The 23,324-nt window shown below is 38.5% G+C and overlaps 1 protein-coding gene across 6 annotated transcripts in view; it reads left to right on the forward strand.

Moving 5' to 3' along the window:
- Positions 1–23,324, forward strand: part of LOC132110527 (myotubularin-related protein 13-like) — a 158,445-nt gene that overhangs the window by 86,812 nt on the left and 48,309 nt on the right. For all 6 annotated transcript variants that reach the window (XM_059517262.1, XM_059517219.1, XM_059517235.1 and 3 more), the window contains exons 12-16: positions 1,261–1,389; positions 3,814–3,912; positions 4,442–4,646; positions 6,656–6,765; positions 7,549–7,698. In XM_059517262.1, coding sequence (XP_059373245.1) covers positions 1,261–1,389; positions 3,814–3,912; positions 4,442–4,646; positions 6,656–6,765; positions 7,549–7,698 — 693 coding nt within the window. The remainder of the gene's footprint in view (positions 1–1,260; positions 1,390–3,813; positions 3,913–4,441; positions 4,647–6,655; positions 6,766–7,548; positions 7,699–23,324) is intronic.

Consider the following 23,324-nt stretch of genomic DNA (forward strand, 5'->3'; position numbering starts at 1 on the left):
AGTCTATGCTGAAGTTATAACAAAGTTCCAGTTTGTTATGTTTCACCATAAAAGTATCAAAACTCCCTTCACATTTTGCATCTTTAGTGTCTTGAGATCATGTCGACAGAGTTATTCAAACAATTCACAATACCTGACTTGCTGTTGGGTGGAGCACAGACTGTCAGCACTAAAGTCGTTCGGGCTGATAAGATCTATATGTGTATGAATTTTGGTGACTGTAGGTGTGCTACAGAGCTTGTTGAAAATGGCCTTATAAAAGAGCCGGTGACTACCCCATGTGACTTCCTGCTGATCTCCTGATGGCTGCAGATTCCGACATATGCCAATTTTCAGGATCTTCAGCCCTAAATAGTCAAAAAAAATAAGAATTTGCAAAGTTCTTAAAAAAAACAATAGGGCACGAATAACAAACCTGATGTGTATTGTTTGTTCATTTTGTGTAATTCTAGTTATGTAATTATATACATTGCCATCTTACTCTGAGTGATTTGAACCTGGCATCAAAATTATGACTATCAGATTTGTAAATATGACGTGTTTAGTAGTCGAAAACAAACAACTCTGACTGGTTTGAAACACAGCATTGATTATCTTAGCTTAACTCAAGGCAGCTTGCACTTGTACAAACACCTGCCCTTTCATAAACACAATGGGTTTGGGTCAGAGCCAGAGAATGAAAGAATAATTTCAATGAACTCGCTAGATAAGCAATGAGCTTTGCCTGGTCCACGCTTCGCTTTGAAGTGCCTGGGTGCAAACGTAAGCGCACATGCCGATGGTATCGCGGTTAGTTTGTTTAAAACACTTTAGTCCATCAGATTGTCCTTGCAATGAGCCATATGAAAAGTATCAATCTTGTATTCGCAAGTGTTATTTCACCCCCCAACCTGTTTTTGTTTGTGTCGGCCGATGTCTTTGTGGCAATGTCTCAATACAACCCTCATAAAGCACCCCACCTGGCTCAGATTATGGTACAAGAATGCTTCAAATCTTGAAACTGAGCAACTTCTCCTGCCAAATGTTCTTCAGTTTACTGGCTGATGCTGCAGGGGATCCGTTTAAAATATACATATGCCCATCTCATTTGATGTAGCTGGTGATACAGATAACAGACGTCTGTCTTTGTTTCTTCTGGAAGTTGTTTTGTTAAGAAAAATTTCTGCAACATTTAAATTAAACTTGGCTGCTGGGTTTGAAGTGGAAGTTTAGCAGATGCCATGATTTTTGTTTGATCGTTGACCTTCTTTTCCCTGATAGGCTGCCTTCCTTGGCCAGCGGGGCCTGATAGAAAATGACTTCCTAACCAAGGTGTTGGATGGCATGGCCTTCGCGGGATTCGTGTCTGAACGGGGACCTCCATACAGAGCCTGCGATCTTTTCGATGAGGTGCAGTACGTCTTTTTCAGAGCCAACTACGTAACAGAGGTGTAGAATTAATAGATCATTAATGGGCCCTTAGGAAACATGATAATGGTGCCTTTTAAGTTAAATATAGTCATTTACAGTGAAAAAGGCAATCCCAGAATACAATGCAAGAAAAATCTGTCCAAGATGGTGGTGAAAGCAGGAAAAAAAAACATCAAAACTGAAAAATAATTCCAAACCTACAAGCAAATTAACTTATCAATTAAGATACAATATTTTGCCCCTTAAATTGATTTACATATTAAATTGATATTTTACCTTTATGGCAACTTTTCCAACACGATTAACTGTATGATGTTATACATTTATGTCCCAGCATTTTAGCTTATCATCCTTCCAAAAAGATGTTCACATATAAGCAAAACCCTTATAAAAAAAAGGAATAGAATGCTACTTAAGACTACTTTTTAAAGATATAGTATACCTTAAAAGAATATGCCAATGTGCAAAAGGAATGTATTATAGTTTAAATTTATATGAAATTAGTTGAACTAAGAGTATTTTTGACCCACTAAGGAGGTCTTAAATATTTCTTTAAATGTGATTTCATAAGTATATTGTCTTTGAAATATGATTAAAGTGTACTGCTGAATCTACTGACATACATTTATGCAGTGCTGGGTAGATTAATTGTAGTCCATTATTGTTCCAAATTACATGACAAAATGTTTTGTTTGTAACGTAATCCATTAAATTACACATTTTTAAATGTTAAGATGTTATTGAATATAGAAACATGAAATATTGTGAAACTTAACTTAAACTTAAAAAGGCATTAAGTACTGGCAGGTCATTTTCTTAATTAGTGAATCGTTTATTTGTTCATTCAACCGTTTCGTTCAAAATGGCTTATTCAATTAGGAATGAATCAAGTAACTGTCTTTATGTATGGATCTCTGAATCATAGACTCGATTCATTCAAAAACACTGAATAATTCAAAAAAAAAAAAAAAAACCCAGTGTTGACTTTGTTTAGAGCTGTTTTCGTTGGTGGAATTAGGGGTGGGCGATCTTCCCAGAATATCATGTCACAATCTTACGCAAAGTCATGATTGATGATCTTTTCAATTTTTGATGTACTTTTGAGAATATCCAGAGTGGAACAAGCCTATGACTTAAACAACCAAAATGGACATTAAAGAGTTAAACTTTAAAACACCACTTTACTGAATGAATCAAATATACATTGATTCTCATTAAAGTTACAAAATGATTCATTCAAGAGTGATTTTTCTCTTTTGCTGTTTGATTAACATTAATGACACAGACAGCAGTAGGTTTATTAGGCTGCTGTCTCTGTAAAGCTAAATGCACGGATCTAATATACTGACACACATCTGATTTCTACCCCAATTGTTTATGTTCCACTTAAGACATAACTGACTGTCTTTATGTAAATACTTCCCAAGACAGACATTTTGACTTGTTTTTGTGTATATTTGACCATTTAACTCCACGTACACTTTGCTTGTTCGTGTTTAGCTACACCTCAGAAGGCACATGGAGAACAATCTCTTTCGCAGTTAATGCGCTTTTAATAGTTCTCTTTTTAAATTAAAGCATATCCCACAGTAGCCTTTATTTTACAACAGTAACATTGCATGATTGGACTGATTTGGACATTAAGTTTAGGGGAAGCATAAGCACGCAGCTTGAAATTATTAAAACAGTTAACGGCATAAATCGAAACTCACGTTGAGTTGATATAATTTGACCAGCCACAGTCATCTAATGTGCAGTTATTGCTGTAGTTTCGCTTGAAAAGATTGATTACGATATAAATTCACCAGATTGCCCACCCCTAGGTGGAATAGAGCAACACAGGCAATATTGTAAATAAAATCTACTTCACTGAATAGTGCATGAGTAAGCAAAGTGGGATGCACCAAAAATCCTTAGAGATTCATGTGTCCTCTAATGTGATTCCTTTCCTCCTCTGATATGATTCATTTCAGTTAGGATGCTGCCTATGCATGCAGTAGACAGCAAGCAAACTTGTTAGATGTTAAAACAGAACCTATTTTCAATGGATGCAGTTGTGTCTTCAGAATATTTTTGAAAATAAGGATGAATTGTACCAAAAAATTCCGATGGAATTCAAATGAAATGTGTGACTGTTTCATCATGTACTGTATGGCACGATTCAGTAAACAACTGTAATAAGATCCGATCATTGTTAGAGCAAATATTTACTCTCCTACTCCTAACATCATTCCACAAGAGGAAGAGAGTACATGCGTGACTCAGTGTAGCTGAGTGAAACTTCAGCTATTGTTCTGGGTAGTGTTAAATCAATTGCAGGTGGAAAAACTGATTTCTTGTGCACGTTGTAACCACAGATTCATGGTTCCCTGCATTAAACTGCTCTGTTTTACTGTCCTGTAGCTGGTGGCCTTAGATGTAGACTGCTTAAAGGAGGAAGAAGAGAACCTGGTCAAGTTCCAGAAGCGCTTAAGAGAGCTGTCCGAGCAGCTTTACAAAAATGTAAGCGCATGACGCCATCTCTAATGTCATTTCCTTCAGGTTCTTGAAATCCATTGGCTGCTGCTTGATGCATGTATTTTCTGTCCTTCTGGTTGACCTTCTGTTTTTGCCAAGACTTCTCTTATGTCATATTTAATGCATTTTATTAAGAGCCAAGGCTTCTTTAAACCTGGACTCTGCCATTTTCCTCATTAAAAAGTTTTACACTTAAAGACTGAATTGTACTTTTGAGGAATATTTTGTGAATTATGTCCACTCACGTGAGAGCAGGTCACCTTTTTGGAGCGACTGTGTTGAGATCACGTGATCTGTCAAATACTGCTCAGTTTATCCCGGCTGTTGGAAATTTTCACTCACAGTATACAACAGCAAGAATGACTGTGAAAAGCACATTTTCACAGTGGAGGTTGTAGTACTCACAGAGTTATGCTCCTGATGAGTGATGGTGAACTTTTTCCAGTTTTTTCAAACTCCAGAAAGCATCTCTTAATGCTGAATTTAGACAATTGTTTTGTCGTATGTTCTGCAGGAGAGTCCGAACCCCCACATGGCCTTCCAGAAAGTGCTCCGGCCCACTGAGGGCTCACACCTGCGGGTGCATGTGGTGCCTTTTCCCTTGTTGGAGGAGGAGAAGGTGGAGGAGTTGATACAGGAGGGCCTGACCAAGCAACACGCCGCCCCTATCAGTACCCGTCCAGAGAGGAAGTGTGTGGTGCCCGCTGGACCCCCTGTGGGTGAGTGAAAATAATATTGTTACATAACTTTATAGACTATAATATATATACTGCTGGTATATATACACATATTACTCTGATGTTACATAGCAGCGGCCATTAAGTTAGGCTTTACATATAAAATGTGGTTATTGTTCAGGATGTTACACTTTATATTAAGTGGACAGTTCCTGAGGAGTTAACTTGTAAGTTGCTATTACAGTCATGCACCAACTCCAACTCGAGATCCAACTCATACCAATTTACATATCCCTAAACCTATTTCCGCGATACCAGTATGACATAATTAAATAATTGTACACCATTTTAAATCGAGTTTTAATATTTTAGCAGCTAAACAAACGCAAAGCTTCCACCAAGAAAAAAAAAAATAGTTCAAGCAAGAGTACAGCGCAGACTGCTGTTACCCGGATGAGCCTGTGTTATTAGCTTTTACAGGTTGTTATCTGTACCAATCAGAATCAAGTATTCCACAGAGCTGTGTAATAATACCAAATAACAACATGTAAAGATTTTGGAAAATTAACTTATTGACAGGGTAACATTGGTTAAGTTACTTACAAACCCGATTGCAAAAAATTTGGGACACTGAACAAATTGTGAGTAAAAAATGAATGGGATAATTTACAAATCTCATAAACTTATATTTTATTCACAATAGAACATAGATAACATATCAAATGTTGAAAGTGAGACATTTTGAAATGTCATGCCAAATATTGGCTCATTTTGGATTTCAAGAGAGCTACACATTCCAAAAAAGTTGGGACGTGAAGAAATAAGAGGCCGGAAAAGTTAAATGTACATATAAGGAACAACTGGAGGACCAATTTGCAAATTATTAGGTTAATTGACAACATGATTGGGTATAAAAAGAACTCAATCCACTGTGCCATTCGCCGTTGCTGGCTAAAACTCTATATGTCAAAAAATAAGCCATATCTAAACATGATCCAGAAGCGCAGGTGTTCTCTCTGGGCCAAGGCTCATTTAAAATGGAGTGTGGCAAAGTGGAAAACTGTTCTGTGGTCAGACGAATCAAAATTTGAAGTTCCTTATGGAAAACATGGACGCCATGTCATCCGGACTAAAGAGTACAAGGACAACCCAAGTTGTTATCAGCGCTCAGTTCAGAAGCCTGCATCTCTGATGGTTTGGGGTTGCATGAGTGCGTGTAGCATGGGCAGCTTACACATCTGGAAAGGCATTATCAATGCTGAAAGGTATATCCAAGTTCTAGAACAACATATGCTCCCATCCAGACGTCGTCTCTTTTTCGGGGAAGACCTTGCGTTTTCCAACATGACAATGCCAGACCAAATACTGCATCAATTACAACATCATGGCTGCATAGAAGAAGGATCTGGGTACTGAAATGGCCAGCCTGCAGCCCAGATCTTTCACCCATAGAAAACATTTGACACATCATAAAGAGCAAGATAAAGAAGACAAAGAAGACCTAAGACAGTTGAGCAACTAGAAGCCTGTATTAGTCAAGAATGGGACAACATTCCTATTGCTAAACTTGAGCAACTTGTCTCCTCAGTCCCCAGACGTTTGCAGACTGTTATAAAAAGAAGAGGGGATGCCACACAATGGTAAACATGGCCTTGTCCAAACTTTTTTGAGATATGTTGATGCCATGAAATTTAAAATCAACTTATTTTTCCCTTAAAATTATACATTTCCTCAGTTGAAACATTTGATATGTCATCTATGTTGTATTCTGAATAAAATATTGAAATTTTAAACTTCCACATCATTGCATTCTGTTTTTATTCACAATTTGTACAGTATCCCAACTTTTTTGGAATCTGGTTTGTACATTGATGTTTTTATTTTTGTTATAATAGCAATAAGCCACTTGAGATGGTGTGTAACAATTATTTTTATCGCAGTTAAGGAGTTTACAGTATAAACACTCCTTTTTGTGTTGTGTGTAATGCTACCGCTTAACTATGGTTTAGTCAGTGTAATGCATTATTAATGTTTATTTTCTTTTTATGCAGTGTCTATCATGGACAAGCCCAGCTCGGTTTTTAACAGTGCTCGTAGACTGGAGGTGGTCCGGACGTGCATCGGTTTCATCTTCGACAACAAGACTCTGGAGACAGAGAAGGTGATGCAATCATTTCTGTGATGACAGAAGGATTAAACCCACACATTCACTTGCACATCTGGAAAAAGACAGCATGCAGATTAGCATGCGTTAGTGATGGCATTCACAGCACGATAAGCAAAGCTCTACAGCTGCAAGTCGTACAAACGTAGGAGGAAAGGGGTGAACAAACAGTCACGCATATTCTTCTAATTTCCCTGCCCTTATCACTAATACCAATATTATTCTAACATTAACCATGTCTGGTGTTTGTCTAAAGCATCTTAAAAATTTTTAGGCTAAATAACTTTGTGCAAATTACCTGTAGCAAAGGAAATCTGCTCCCTGAGGATGTTTGGAACCTGCCATCACATGCGTGTGTTTGCATTTGAATGGTAGCCAGCTACCTGCATACATTTGAGTTTAAATTGTAGGTTATACAATGCAAGCTTGCATCCCTTTACAGTTGTAAAAATGTTGTGCTTGCAGCTTAATGGCTTCTCTGAGCCAGTAAAGACATCACCTCCACACAACCTCTACTCCATCGGCCCGAGTAAACCTGAGCGGAGAGTGCTGTCTCCGTCTAGACGTAAAATCTCATCAACAACAACCATTCTGGAATTTTAACTATGGGTCGGAGGTCAACTGACTGGATTTAGCTGGAGCGATTGTGCTCTTTGCATGCATGTATACAAGAGAACTGCTTCTGCGTTCAGATGAGGGCAGCCCAGACTGGTTTAGGTGGATGTGAGCACTTTAAAAGCATATGTTTTAGTAATGTCTTGATGCTGCTGTTTCTTTCAGGCACTCCCTGCGGCTCTTCGGGCCCTGAAAGGCAAAGCAGCACGCCAGTGCCTGACCGAAGAGCTCAGCCACCACGTGCAGCAGAACCGTGCTATCCTGGACCACCAGCAGTTTGATCATATCATTCGTATGATGAACTGCGCTCTACAGGTGGGCATCAATATTACCAGAATTTATTCCCAAAGCGACCTAAAAGCAAAAGCACCAGAGCAGTTAGTCAAGTAATATAATAACTCGTGTGTCAGAGTTCCAGATCACAAAATACAGGAATGCTGCAACACAAAAAAATTTGTAATATTTTTTTTTTCAGGCAAGTGTTTTCTTTAGTGTTTGCTATATATATATATATATATATATATATATACAGTATAGACCAAAAGTTTGGACACATTTTCTCATTCAAAGAGTTTTCTTTATTTTCATGACTATGAAAATTGTAGATTCACACTGAAGGCATCAAAACTATGAATGAACACATGTGGAATTATATATGGAATTATATACATAACGAACCTGTGAAACAACTGAAAATATGTCATATTCTAGGTTCTTCAAAGTAGCCACCTTTTGCTTTGATTACTGCTTTGCACACTCTTGGCATTCTCTTGATGAGTTTCAAGAGCTAGTCACCTGAAATGGTCTTCCAACAGTCTTGAAGGAGTTCCCCGAGAGATGCTTAGCATTTGTTGGCCCTTTTGCCTTCTGTCTGCGGTCCAGCTCACCCCTAAACCATCTCGATTGGGTTCAGGTCCGGTGATTGTGGAGGCCAGGTCATCTGGCGCAGCACCCCATCACTCTCCTTCTTGGTCAAATAGCCCTTGATGCCTTCAGTGTGAATCTACAATTTTCATATTCATGAAATAAAGAAAACTCTTTGAATGAGAAGGTGTGTCCAAACTTTTGGTCTGTACTGTATATATACAGTTGCAATCAAAATTATTCAACCCACTTGACTTGCAAGGCTTTTTGCTGCGGAGAACAGCATTTAATGAAATCAATTCAACAAAGGCATCAGTAAAGTATTAGAGAAAGTTTGTTAATACACTTTTGAGTGATTCTGAGAATGGAACATTGATGAATCATGATAAAATTCAAATTGGCTCTAAGCATTCATGTTCAAAATTAATCAACCCCCTTTGTGCAGAATCTTTTATTCTTTAAAATCATCAATAACCGCTTTCTGTAAGTGTTTAGAAGCTTCTGTCACCTCTCTACTACACTCTTGGCCCATTCCTCGCCTGAAAAAGCTTCCAGATCACTGATAATCTTTGGTTTTCACATTGCCACTGCTTTCTTCAAATTCTACCAGATATTTGAAATGAGAATTAAGCCTGGAGACTGAACAGGCCACTCAAGAACATTCTATGACTGATCCCTGAACCAAGTTGAAGTAGTTTTGGATTTGTACTTTGGGATGACTGTCCTACAGGAAAGTCCATTGAGCATCAGCTTCAGTCTTTGCACCAAAGGCATCACAATTCTTGTCAAAATGGCCTGATACTTCAAAAAATCCATGATGTCCTTCATACAGTCATGATTTCCACTTCCTTCTACAGTAAAGAAACCCCATAACAGGACTGATCCACCTCCAAGTTTGACGATGGAGATGGTGTTCTTCTGCTTATGAGCTTTGCCTTTTTTGCAGCAGACATACCGCTGATCCATGGGTCCAAAAAGTTCCAGTTTGGTCACATCACTCCATAAAACATTCCTCCAGAGCTCCACAGGTCCACACAAATGAATTTGATCAAGTTCAAGTTGGCTTTTTGTTCTTCTTGATCAAGACTGGTATTCATTGAGATGTCTAAACATGAAGGCCATACTTGTCTAGTGTTCTTCTTACACACTGCATTGAAATGGTTTTCCTCCTTTCATCGGGTCATCTTGGAAGTCTTTGGCTGTACATTGCAGGTTTTTCTCAGTTGCTCTGATTAAACATTTTATGATATTGTGCTTTTTCTTCAACATCCTTAAAGGTTTTCTGGTACAGCACATTTTAAGCTAAGGAAGGCTGAGAGCTATGTCTCTAGGAACTTTCAATGTCTTGGAAATCTTCATATAGCCTTAGCCTTTCTAAAGTAATACAATATTTATTCTCTTTAGCTTTTGTGAGATCTCTGTTGACATTTTTGCTACTCAACTTCAACACATGCATGGGCTAACTGTATCTGTAACAGCTCAAGCTAATTCAGTTTTTAATAGTTTCTAAAGGCTTAATTGTGTTTTGAGACTGTTTTATTTGCCACCATGCAAAAGTTTAAAAAAGTGATTTAAAAAAAACAGCAATGTTGAATGGGGTTGAATAATTGTGACATAGCAGTATTATTAAAAAATCTTTTAACTCAAAAATATTACATTATATATTGACAATATCACTTTTAATATGCCAGTGAACTGTTATAGATGCAATTTTTATTTTATCTTGGATCTTCAGAAAAGCTTGTATTTGTAAAGTACTGCAGTCTCTGAGGGGTTGAGTAATTTTGAGTGCAACTGTATGTATATGATGTATTGTATATTTGCAAAATACTGATTATTTTCAAACTGTAGTATTTAGAAGAAAATACCATATCATCATTAATCAATGCACAATTTAAATATTAATTACATAAAAATACTAATTACACTTTAATATTAAATCCATTAACAATTTTAGTTTTAACATATCAAGCACTGTATAGTTATTGTACAGGTTAGCGGGGGATGTAGAATGTTATTTCTTTGTGTCGTGGAAAGAGTCTCTTAAATGTATATTAAGGGAAAACCACAATTTTCCATGTAGGGGAAATCTGCTTCCCTTTGTTCTCCTTTAAAAATCCTGCCGATGGGGCGTCCTGATAGGATCTGTGACGTAGAGTATGTTTTTAATTAAATGCAAAGCCTGGAGTCTTTTTAGAAAGTTAAAAGCAGATTTAGTGTTAAGCAAACATCTCTGACAAAGCAAACAGAAATGAACCTTTTAGTTTCAAAGTTCCAGATTTTTCCAGCCAGCACTGAGCCTTCATTCTGCCAGCATGACTTATTGCACTACTGATTTATTACACTATATGATATAATACTGTTTTCCTTCAGTAAAGTATTATTTTTTTGTGACAGTTTGGTAGAGCTTACTGATCTATAAGTCTGGTGCTTTCTGTAAGAGGGATGTTTGATGTGTGTTAAGTTGTTTAGGTTTTGTGTAACTGTGTCTGCCTTGTCATAGCACTTCATGACTTATTCTGTGTTATTCCATCACATTCCTTTATAAACAGTCATATTGCCATTAATCTGGAGTAGGGTCCCACTGGTAGTTCCTTGTGTTTTACAACTTCACATCGGTGTGGTGGGGGGGTAATTATGCTGTGCAGTTTAAACAGCTAGCAACTTTTATAGAGTCACTGGACATTCTGAACATACTTTTGTCAAAATAATACAGACCAGCTTGGGCCGTGGATGTCAACATCTGCAGCCGATAAGGGTTTTTAGACCAAAACAATTTGAAAGCAAAATTTAACGAAAATTCTACATTTAAATGCATTGAAATGGTTTGTATAGCTGTGTCACCTGATCGCTAAGCTGTATGCAGGTCTGTAATGTATTGTTTTCCATTGGGATATGAGAGACATATGTGGAGCAGCTTTCAAAGGATGAAATGCACGTGCTATCAGTTATCAGAGAGTGTTAATCAAGATGAGAGACAGAAACAAGCCCAAGCGAGAGTGATTTCATGAAGATCTCCAGAGACTGTGTCAAGGACAAAGATTTTTTTTTACACAGAAAGGCAACAAAATGACATGGAACAGGGCTGAAGATGACAAGCTATATGAAGAGCAGATGGAAAATCCACTTTTCTGAAAGTCATTGGTTTTGGTTTAAAAATGAGCACTGACCTAAATATACCAATAACAATAAATACAGTTCTTAAAATACAGTTTTATACATACATATATATATATATATATATATATATAATATTTATTATTATTTTCTTTATTTATTATTATTATTATTAATTAATTATTATTTTTTTGTTGTAGGCCGGTCATTTTTGTGTATCAAGTTACAGTATGTATGTATATATATATATATATATATATATATATATATATATATATATATATATATAAAATATATATATATATATAAAATAAAAATAACAAGGAAATAACAACTGCACAAAATAAAAATGTTTGGACTTTTTTTCCTCATAACTTGTTACAAAACAATTTGCTTATAAATTTCTTATGTTATTACCAAGTATTAAATGCAATTTTTCATCAACTTGTTTTCTTTCAGCAGGGGTGAACATGTTTTAGTATTTGTTTTTTGATCATAGGCCTCGTTGATCTGAGCTTATGCACCTCAGCTTTGGGGTTAAAAATTGCCAGAATTGTCCAAAATATAATACTTAATATAATGTCACTCAAAAAATAAGGTGCACATGTTCAGATCATTGAGGCCTATGACCAAAGGGTTACAAAAAGTAATACAAAGCCTGTGCTGATTGAAAGAAAACAAGTTTTCACAAAGATTAGAGCCAAGTTTTGGAGATAATATAGTAAATTGAAATTTTTAAAAGGCCAGTCTTGTTTGATTGGGAACATCAAATTAGGTTAAAGATTCTCAGCACTGCACAAGGTCCAAAAGGATAGCAGAGACCACAACCATGGCTATCACTGCAGAGAGGAGCAACATTATGGGAATCACTTTAAGAATTATTTTTTCCCAAGCTAAGTAAAACGACAGCGATTGGAAATCCATCCTGTTTTAAAGAGCTATTTTAAAGAGTTTTTCAAGCTGCAGTGACATAACTGTGGAGTGCGCTTATAATAAAGAGAATGTTATCATCCATTGGTGTTGACACTAATATACTTATCACAGTTATAGTTCTTGGTGTGAACATCACAACATGACATGACTTAGCTTGAAAGAGTATTCTCCTCCTCATTGGATGTAACAAAGATCATCATATCAGAATGACAGTGTTACTACCGTACCTGTCGGAAACTTTTGTATGTTTTATGTAGGACATAAATCTTCCACCTCAGATGTGGCTGCAGAGCTCTACGTTTAGGTACCGTCAGTGGAAAAATTCATTCTCCTTGGAGGGTTTGGTATTTGAGATTTGTCGGGGAGAATTCACATAAATTTTAGGTTCCTGATAGGTATGCACAGTTTTCGAAGAACAAAATTCCAATTACAGAGCAAATAATGTGAGTTTATAGCTAAAATATTTGATAATCTTTCTCGTAAGTTCAGGGAAAACATTGCAAGAATTTGTTAATCATTTACATGTGGTAATTCAGCACTGCTGTATTGTGCAAAGGCAACAAGCGTTATAAAAGCTCTTCACATTTTCAGGATAGTTTGTCAATGACTTGATCTCATGTGTGGCGCCGAGGTCAATGGATTTGTCTCAGATGAACTGTAAGACAAACAAAAATAGCAGATTGCCTGGACACCCTAATTGCTTTCATATTATTTTGTGGGTGCGCTCATCGCCTTCAATGAAGAGCTACAAGAGACCGCAGAGACGCCAGTGATTATTCCAGTAATGTTTTTTGTTTTTTCATCTGCACTATAAATAGCTGGAGGTACAGTTGCACAGACACACACACGTTTTTAATATATATCTGGTCTTGTTTTTGATTTCTTTTTTCTGACACATTACATCGTTTTTTTCATGAAGTTGCTGTGTTTGATTTTTATGTAAACTACGAGTGATGCAACAAACTAGAAAGTTCCCTTTATGAACTCAGTGATCTACAATGCTAAGTATAGTCAGCAATAATAAAGCTTTCTAGTCTTTCATCACATGTTTAATCTAGTTGTGTTGTGCATGTTACTTTCTTACCCTGAAGATATGGCGTAAAATTAATATTTAATTACATTTAATCGGAGCTATTATTGTTCCTGGCCTTGTGACAAGGGGGTTTCACCAAGGTCCTCCTTTCTTACAATTTAATTAATCATGAAGAAGAGCATAAGGATAAGCAAATATTTATTTGATAAATTAATCTGATTAAGGCCCCGTCCACATGGAGATGTGTTTCCCTGTATACACATACATTTTGTATGCATATCATTTTCGTCCACACGGATCCGGCGTTTTGGGAGAGTGAAACCAATATTTTTTTAAACCGGGTCCCAGAGTGGATAAATCTGAAAACGCCGCCCTTGTGTGAATCCGTATATTTTCTGAAACGATAACGTCATCAGCCCACGACTCGCCCCTAGACGTGCACTGCTACATCACGTAACCGCAACAAAAGCATGAACAAACACTGAACGATTGTCTTTTTATTAACTAACATTAACACATATTAATAAATGTACCATATTGTTCCAGGTTTGTTTGTCGCACACAAGGTTTATGCGCATAGTCCAAGCTGCCTTCTCCATTTTTTGTGTATCTCTGTGACAGAATTACAGCGCCACATACTGGTCTGGCATGTATTCTACAGTACATCGTTTTGTGTCGGTTTTGTGGTTTAGTGTGAATGCAGATGTTTCTTGAGAAAAAGATTGGATAGGGAAACTTTGGCTTCGTGTGGACTAGCCCTAATTCACAAAGGAAGGAAAACATCAAGAAATGCAAATGCTTAAATCTGTGTGCATTCCATTTGTATTTCTGATATTAGCAAGTGCCATCGGAATATATCATGCACACCAACGCTGACACACGCTAGATGACATTTATTGTTTTTCCCCAAGAGTTTGTTATAATATGTAGACAATATAATTGTCATCCAAACATGCACATGACCTCAGGCGTCTGGACTCTGGCTCCATCTGTTTGAGGTCGGCAGTTTCGCATACCGTAGTGTGCAACAGATGTGGAAGAAGACAGAGCCGTGGTACCACATCCCTCCTTCGCAAAACTGGCGATCCAAGCGGAGTTAGCCTGATTTTACGCAACTTCTCGGAAAATCTGAGAGCTGTTACCACATATTTGTTGTGCATTCTTCAGGTGTTTGCTGTTGTTGACCGTTAACATAAAGGAAACCTCCCGGTTTGAATACAGACGTTAGAATGGAGCTGGAGTCAGTACTAGTGAACTGTACTTATCTCGCTAGACAGTAAATACGATAGACCTTATCGTTTTTAAAACAATCTCATAACAATCCCATTAATAAGCCTAATTTACAGAGTCTTGTTTTTCTTATGCTGTGTGTTTCGTCCAGCTGCGGCGGGTTCTGGAACTGAAAGTTGTGCAAGCCCAGCAGTGGTCTGGCATGCGATGAAGTGGAGATTCACTATGGCATCCCATTCATTTCCTGTGCCGTAGGGTTACAGGCCAGCTATGGCCTACTTTATCGGCAGGGGTCCCTTGCAAACACTTACTCAGCCTGTCAGTCACACATTTGTTTTATGCTGTCCTGAGGGTAAAGGGAAGCTGATCAGAGCTTTGCACATCCATGCTGCAGGCAGTGGGAGCAATACAGTACAGCAGCCGTTTGCTCTGTAATCATCCATTTAAATGAATAGTTCGCCTGAAAATTAAAGTCCTTTTTTCATTTAACCACCCCATGCCATTTCATTTCTATACATGAATTGCTTTCATTGCCTGAGTAACCCAGATGCACCGTGAGTGTTTTTTTTTTCTCATTACTGAAGGTTGACCGATATGGGTTTTTCACTGGCCGATGCCGATATTTAGAAATCAGGGCAGCCGATGGCCGATATATGATGCCGATATGTTTGGCCAATTTTAAATAATTCCTTAAATAAGTAATTATTTTCTTTACTATATGATTCCAAGTTAAATATATATTAGGTGTGTGTAAGGCTTAACCTAGGTAACACTAATTGAAGAATTGTCAGTCAAAATTTGTAATCATGACAGCCTTAGTGCATTTGCATATCCATACTTGGTGCATCAAGATGTTTTGCAACAGGTTTGATGGCATGGCACTAATCCGCTTTAGTTATGTGAGCTAAAAAAATGCAATTATAAGTGAAATAACATGAGGGTGAATACACAATGACAACGTTTTCATTTCTGGGTGAAACATCCCTTGAAAGTAACCTTGTTTTCTGCACATTCATTTCTGTGACTGACAGATAATTATGGGTCTCACACAAGTCTAGGTCTAGGTGAACCACCTGCTGATTTCATTTATTTTCCTCATTTGTCTGCAGTTGTTTTGCTAGAGCAGGAGACCCATTGTGCTCAATTGGTTTTCTTGGAAAAAGAGCATTCAATGGATGATATCTGACTTTGCAGTCAGATGAGCTTACACAATGCTCTGTGAACGCTGCGGAAATAAATGTTCTGGGAAGATGTGAAGTGCATCATTCCCATGTTGAACAAGTGCAGTTTCCCTAGGATACCTTCCCACGAGGCCAGGTAAACAGGAGGAGGTCACAGGATTTCTTTTTGACTCAAGATTTACTGACTTAACAAGTGGCTGAGATACAGTACATTTCTGTAGTAAAAGTAACTGAATTTTGTAATTTTCTAAAGAAAATTCTAGCAATGCTTGTCCATATAAATGTGATCACACAGTTAGGGTATTTTTGATGATTGCTGTATGGTTGATAAAGGGTTCTGGGTGTTTGCTATGGCGTTGCTTGGGTGTTCTGACTGTTGTTAGGGGGTTCCTTACTGTATTGATTGAATAGTGCCTAATTTCTATGATATCTCTATGGTCTCTAGATATGACTCTGGTCCCTCTTTCATTGTCAATGTGTGGGATTTTTTTCACCAGTTTTATCATTTGCCAAACATAAATTGTACATGTGATTGCTAGCTATATTTGAGATATATATAATTTTTTTTTTTTTTTTTCAGAATTCTTAAGATGAATCCTGGATTTTGTGTGTTGGTGCTAAATAAAAGTATCTCTCTCCCTCTCCCTAACCTTTATTATGAGGAGTAGTAATATCGTGCATTTTATATATTTATTCTGATCACAACTTCTGTTTTAGAGAAAAGCAATATTGTTTCGAAACCATTCCTTGAAAGCAATTAAAATATAGCTTTTGTTTTAGAGGAAGTTGATGCGTTCCCCTTCCTGCCTCAGCAAACAGTGTTCTAGAGCAACAATTTGAGTAAAACAGGATGCAACTGAGTCACATCATATGACTGCAGATCCCATAGCAGACTGGACTATAGGAAAAGACGTGTCATATTCCATGTGCACTTCCATAGACATCATTCAGACTGCTCACACGTGCAGCAGCACGTATAGTTTGTGATGAGTCACAGTCACTCAACATCCTCCAGCATTCCAAACAACACACTAATGACCAGAAGTCTTGACCCCCTTTTAATAACTTACACACTGTGAATGACAAGTCTCATTACTGACATGTAAGTGTATATGTGTGATTTCTGTACATCAGGGGTGTCCAGAGTCTGACTCGTGGGCCAAAAACAGCTTTTGGATGAATCTAAAGTCTCAGCCTATTAAATGTATTAAAGGACTGATGAAATATAGGCCAAATTACATGTTCAATTTATACGTGTGTGTGTGTGTATCATATATATATATTAGTGCTGTCAACGTTAACGCATGCGATTAATTTTTGTCTGGTTCAACGTGTCAAAATATTTAACGCAATTAACGCAGCATCTGTATTTTCTGCCATCCGTTGGCTAGCTTTACATTATATGATCACGCTCTTATTCATTTAAATGCTTTTAAACATTTCAAGCGCGGCAAGACAAAAGAGAATGTGCTGTCTGTGAATGCCCTTATGTGACACATGCACACGTACACACAAACACACACACACACACACAATGCATAGACAGGGCACCAGAATCCAGTTCTCTTAAGCGCTTGAACAAACAATAAACATCCCAAAGTGCCAGTTTTGCCGATTATCCTCATAAGAGCAATCTTAAATGATTGATATAAAGTCTAAAATGAACAAAAAGAGTTGTGAGAGAATGAGGCGAGATCCACAGACAGTATATAAACGGTGAGATCCGCGTGTCTGTCTGCTCTTAAAGGGACAGCAGCCAATAAAGCTTCCTGTCAGTAAAGTTAAAGAACAAAGGGAACAGAGAAAATGACTCGCTGCTCTTGACTAAATAACTTTTGTAGCTTTAATAAGGATTAACTATTTAATTTATAGTTTATGCAGTGCAGACTGCATATAACTTTGATAACTTTATTAAATTTCTGTATATTTCCTAACTGTTAAGACAGGAAGGGCAGGAGTAAACATGACATTTATTATGGGTTTATGTTAGCATTGTTTTAAGTTTACTTAAATTAAAATCTGTTATATTTTTGAAGCCTAATAATAAATGTAAAAAGAAAAAAAAAAATCAGTAGCTGTATTAATATCAGTAATACTGGCCTTCATTCATAAAAATATGTAATTTAAACAAGTATTTAAATTTAACTGTGAAATTATTACATTAAAAAATATATTAAAAACGTACAAAAACATTTCTTTTTTATTGCGATTAATTGCGATTAATCACAGAAAAAATGTATGATTAATCTAGTTAAAGTTTTTAATCGATTGACAGCACTAATATATATATATATATATATATATATAACCTCAGTATAGTTTTTATTATATAGTTATATAGTGTGTGTGTGTATATATATATATATATATATATATATATATATATATATATATATATATATATATATATACACACATATATATATATATATATATATATATATATATATATATATATACACACATATATACATATATAATACTACTGTTCAAAACTCTGGGATAGGAATTACTTTTTATGTTTTTTTAAAGGAGTTTCTAATGCTCATCAAGGCTGCATTTGATTAAAAAAAATCCAGGAAAACATTTTATATTGTGAAATATTATTACAATGTAAAATAATGTTTTTATTTTTTATTTTAAATGAAAAAAATATCTAATTTTTTCCTGTGATGCAGCGCTGAATTTTCTGCATCATTACTCCAGTCTTCAGTGTCACATGTTCCTTCAGAAATCATTCTAATATCAGCGCTGCTGCTTAATATTTTTTTTTTTTTTTTGGTACCTGGGATACTGTTTTCCAGGATTCTTTGAGGAATAAAAGGTTAAAAAGAAGAGCATTTATTTATATAAATGTAGTAATCTTTACTAACAATATACACTACCATTCAAAGGTTTGGGGTTGGTACATTTTAATTTATTTATTTTTTTTATAAAAAATAAAAACTTTTATTCAGCAAGGATGTGTTAAATCAATAAGAAGTGATAGCATAGGTTTACATTGTTAGAAAAGATTTATATTTTGAATAAATGCTTTTCATTTTTATTCATCCAAGAATCCTCAGTCTCAGTGCTGTTCTGAATTGAGAATAACTCAAGGCAGTAACAGTTTAAAAAATACATTTTATTTGTGAACATGTTCAGCTATTCTTTTTAATAGTTAACTTTTGCCTTTTTTTTTTTTTTTTTGATTATCAGTCATCAAAGCTCAATATATATTGGTCACAGACAGAGATTTACTTTAAATTTCTCCCAGCTGATTACTCACTAAAAGCTCTCATAGATCAAGTTTTCATGCCATTTTAAATCTTATTTTAATGTAACAAAGTTGTTTGTTTACTTACCTTTTTAAATTAGTCTTCCCATTAACGCTGTTATATTGTTCATTCCGACTGATTAGTGAATGCGCACAGAAACAAGATTTATCACATGAACCAATCACAGCCGATAATATCCAGTCATATCCAATCATATAGAGGTGGAGCCATTGCCTCCTCTCACATGACTTTTCCCCATTCATTGTCAGTTACCCCCCCAGCAAACTCACCGCAGGCTTTAGGGTATCTCTTAAAAGTCAATGGGCTCAGGGGAGGCGAGAGAGACATGGACTCCCTCTGTTGCTTTACCTACTGGTGTCACTGTTGGACAGTGTTTCTTTAGAAAAACAAATTATTTATATGTGCTGAATATGTAATAACTTGAGGATCTGTCATATTGGTCATTGACCTATATTATATTAGTAAGAGTCTCCAGAATTAATTTTTTTTTTTTTTGGTCTTGAAAAACTTTAAAAGTATTAATTTAATGACTCAAAAAAAAAGGTTAAGGTAAAACTAAAAAGTATATTTACATTACATGTCCCTCTGTATTATTAATTAATAAATATTAAAGGAAAAGTTGCCCCTAAAATGAACATTTGCTGAAAATTTACTCCACCTCAGGCCATCAAAGATGTGTTTGTTTCTTCACTGAAACAGATTTGTAGAAATTTAGCATTACATCACTTGCTCAGCAATGTATCTTCTGCAGTGAATGGGTGCCGTCAGAATGACACCTAATAAAACATCACAATAATGACAGTGAAAATCTGTAATAATGAATTATGCACTGGTTTTTTAAAACATTTGAATGATGGATTTGCCAACACGCAACTTTTACTATTTTTTATTCTAATAATAATTTATTATTATTAGGGCTGAAACGATTCCTCGAGTAACTCGATTACAAAAAATGATCGAGGCAAATTCCTCTGCCTCGAAGCCTCTTTAAAGTTACTTTAAATCTCACGTCAGGTTCTTTCGCAATGATTTTTTAATGTGACACAACGCGTTTACGTCACCCACAAAGCGGAAGGAGACACAAGCGCTGAGTCCGAAATCGCATACTTCAAGGAGTCAGCAGTGTTCTCTTTCAAGCATATGTTTCGGTGTCTCACTATGGGATACGCCCCTTCCGCGTATTCCTCAGAAGCCCAATTCCATTACGCCAGCCCCAATTGGCTGGCGGACATGACGTTGCGTCAGGGAGTGGCTCCCTCCTCTTGGTATAAAAGGAGCGACACAACGTCTTTACGACATTCAAAAACCTCTTCTCGCTTCACACCAGAAGCCTACCCAACTCTGATAGCTGTCAACTAGTCTCCACACTGGTTGCTGGCTAATCATTCTGGTACTGTGTGTATAGACGATCTGTTGGCCACCACACCGCTTTCGCCTACCCCTCAATCGGCATTCCAGCTCATTGTCAGGGTCATTCAGTACCGCGATTATAGCTGCAGCAATGCAGACTACTGTAGCTAGCGGGGGAGATCCGCGGCTTTGCTCATGCGGGAACAAGATCTCATGCAAAGACACACACCAGGTCTGCTCTGCATGTCTTGGGCTGAAACATGCTAAAATGGCGGTCGTTAGTCCCGGTTCCTGTGAGCACTGCACGCGTTTCACAATGAAGAGCCTCCGTCGCAGGTTAGCACGCCAAGCTAGCTTGTCTGGCCATGATCCCCTCATGTCAGCTAATCCCGCTCCGGTTCCCGCCCCTAAGGTACCTATTCCTTTGGAGCTGCCCACCACGGCAACTTTATCGTGGGGTGAACAACTGGATGTATGCGCCCTTCTGGCCAGTGTCATCAGCACGGACGAGGAAGAGGAGGGTGGGGATTTCGGGATTTCGAGGATTCCCCTTTTCTCCCCCCTGCGCAACCGGCACAACCCCTCGTTACGGCGGGATCCACGGAGGGAGCAGGTGGGGCACCATCCTCTGAGGATCTGCAAGACGTGTGCAAACGCGCTGCAGAGAAACTCAACATTCCGTGGCCGACCATAGTAGCTGAGACTGCAAAGTCGCGCTATGAGGGGAAAAGGCTGCCGAGAGCTAAACGGGCAGTGAGACTACTCCTTCCAATCTTTTCAGAGCTTCTGGAAGAGGTTTCTGTCACCTGGAAGGACAACTCGTTTACTAGTAAAATGCCCGTGCAAGGGGGTCTACGCTAGACGTGGAGGGTATGGAGAAGGAAGGCCTTCTTCGCATGCCCACCATGGAGCCTTTAGTCGCAGCGCACTTGCATCCAAAGCATACGGCGGCTGCAAATCCAACATTGCCAATCAAAAGCGGACCGCTTCCAGTCAAGCATGACGGAGCACGCTTACAAAGCAGTCAATCTCTCAGTCCGGACCATGAACGCCATCTCTCTGCTCACGGCATACCAGGTGGAGCTACAAGACGAGGTGTCTGACACGCCAAGTCAGACACAGTGGGAAGAAAACTGTGTTGTCACAGATCTCTCGCTCCGTCTTCAGAGATGTGCCGTCCAGGCATCGGGCAAGGCCATGGCCACAACGGTCATTCAGGAAAGAGGACGCTGGCTTCATTTGGCGAATCTCTCTGACAGAGAAAAGGAAGCCATCTTAGATGCACCGGTCGTCGCAGAAGGCATTTTTGGTTCAGCACTGACACGGATGCAGAAGAGATGCGAGGAGAAGAAAAGGGATGATGAGGCCTTCCAGCTCTGCATGCCAAGAAAGATGCAGACTGCACCCCTGCCACCTCCTCAGCAGACTTTTGCGCAGGCTACAGCTCGCCCACGTCGAACGTCATGGCATGTGTCCATTGCAAGATATAGCTGGCAGACCACAACTAGGGCCCTATGATTTCCGCGATGCAGAAAACGCAGAGGGAATCGCGGAATCCAGTCATAAAAACTGATTTTACAGTTTAATGCAGAATGGCACGGAATTTGCCAAATTTTGAATTAATTAATCAAGAATAGGTCATTGCACTTACATCAAATCACGATATGGACTAATATCTGTAAATATTAAGCTGGAACAGTCTATTTAAATATGAATCCTGCATGTTCTGAGTGTCTCTGGTAATAAATGTAGCAGAAGCGCAAGTTCCTTTATCACACAAACTGAAGCGCGCGTCCACCTGCCAACCATAAAAGTCCAGTTAAAGACTACTAGGTACCTATTCCTTTGGAGCTGCCCACCACGGCAACTTTATCGTGGGGTGAACAACTGGATGTATGCGCCCTTCTGGCCAGTGTCATCAGCACGGACGAGGAAGAGGAGGGTGGGGATTTCGGGATTTCGAGGATTCCCCTTTTCTCCCCCCTGCGCAACCGGCACAACCCCTCGTTACGGCGGGATCCACGGAGGGAGCAGGTGGGGCACCATCCTCTGAGGATCTGCAAGACGTGTGCAAACGCGCTGCAGAGAAACTCAACATTCCGTGGCCGACCATAGTAGCTGAGACTGCAAAGTCGCGCTATGAGGGGAAAAGGCTGCCGAGAGCTAAACGGGCAGTGAGACTACTCCTTCCAATCTTTTCAGAGCTTCTGGAAGAGGTTTCTGTCACCTGGAAGGACAACTCGTTTACTAGTAAAATGCCCGTGCAAGGGGGTCTACGCTAGACGTGGAGGGTATGGAGAAGGAAGGCCTTCTTCGCATGCCCACCATGGAGCCTTTAGTCGCAGCGCACTTGCATCCAAAGCATACGGCGGCTGCAAATCCAACATTGCCAATCAAAAGCGGACCGCTTCCAGTCAAGCATGACGGAGCACGCTTACAAAGCAGTCAATCTCTCAGTCCGGACCATGAACGCCATCTCTCTGCTCACGGCATACCAGGTGGAGCTACAAGACGAGGTGTCTGACACGCCAAGTCAGACACAGTGGGAAGAAAACTGTGTTGTCACAGATCTCTCGCTCCGTCTTCAGAGATGTGCCGTCCAGGCATCGGGCAAGGCCATGGCCACAACGGTCATTCAGGAAAGAGGACGCTGGCTTCATTTGGCGAATCTCTCTGACAGAGAAAAGGAAGCCATCTTAGATGCACCGGTCGTCGCAGAAGGCATTTTTGGTTCAGCACTGACACGGATGCAGAAGAGATGCGAGGAGAAGAAAAGGGATGATGAGGCCTTCCAGCTCTGCATGCCAAGAAAGATGCAGACTGCACCCCTGCCACCTCCTCAGCAGACTTTTGCGCAGGCTACAGCTCGCCCACGTCGAACGTCATGGCATGTGTCCATTGCAAGATATAGCTGGCAGACCACAACTAGGGCCCTATGATTTCCGCGATGCAGAA

The sequence above is a fragment of the Carassius carassius genome, chromosome 2 (genome assembly GCF_963082965.1).
Source record: "Carassius carassius chromosome 2, fCarCar2.1, whole genome shotgun sequence".
Lineage (NCBI taxonomy): Eukaryota > Metazoa > Chordata > Actinopteri > Cypriniformes > Cyprinidae > Carassius > Carassius carassius.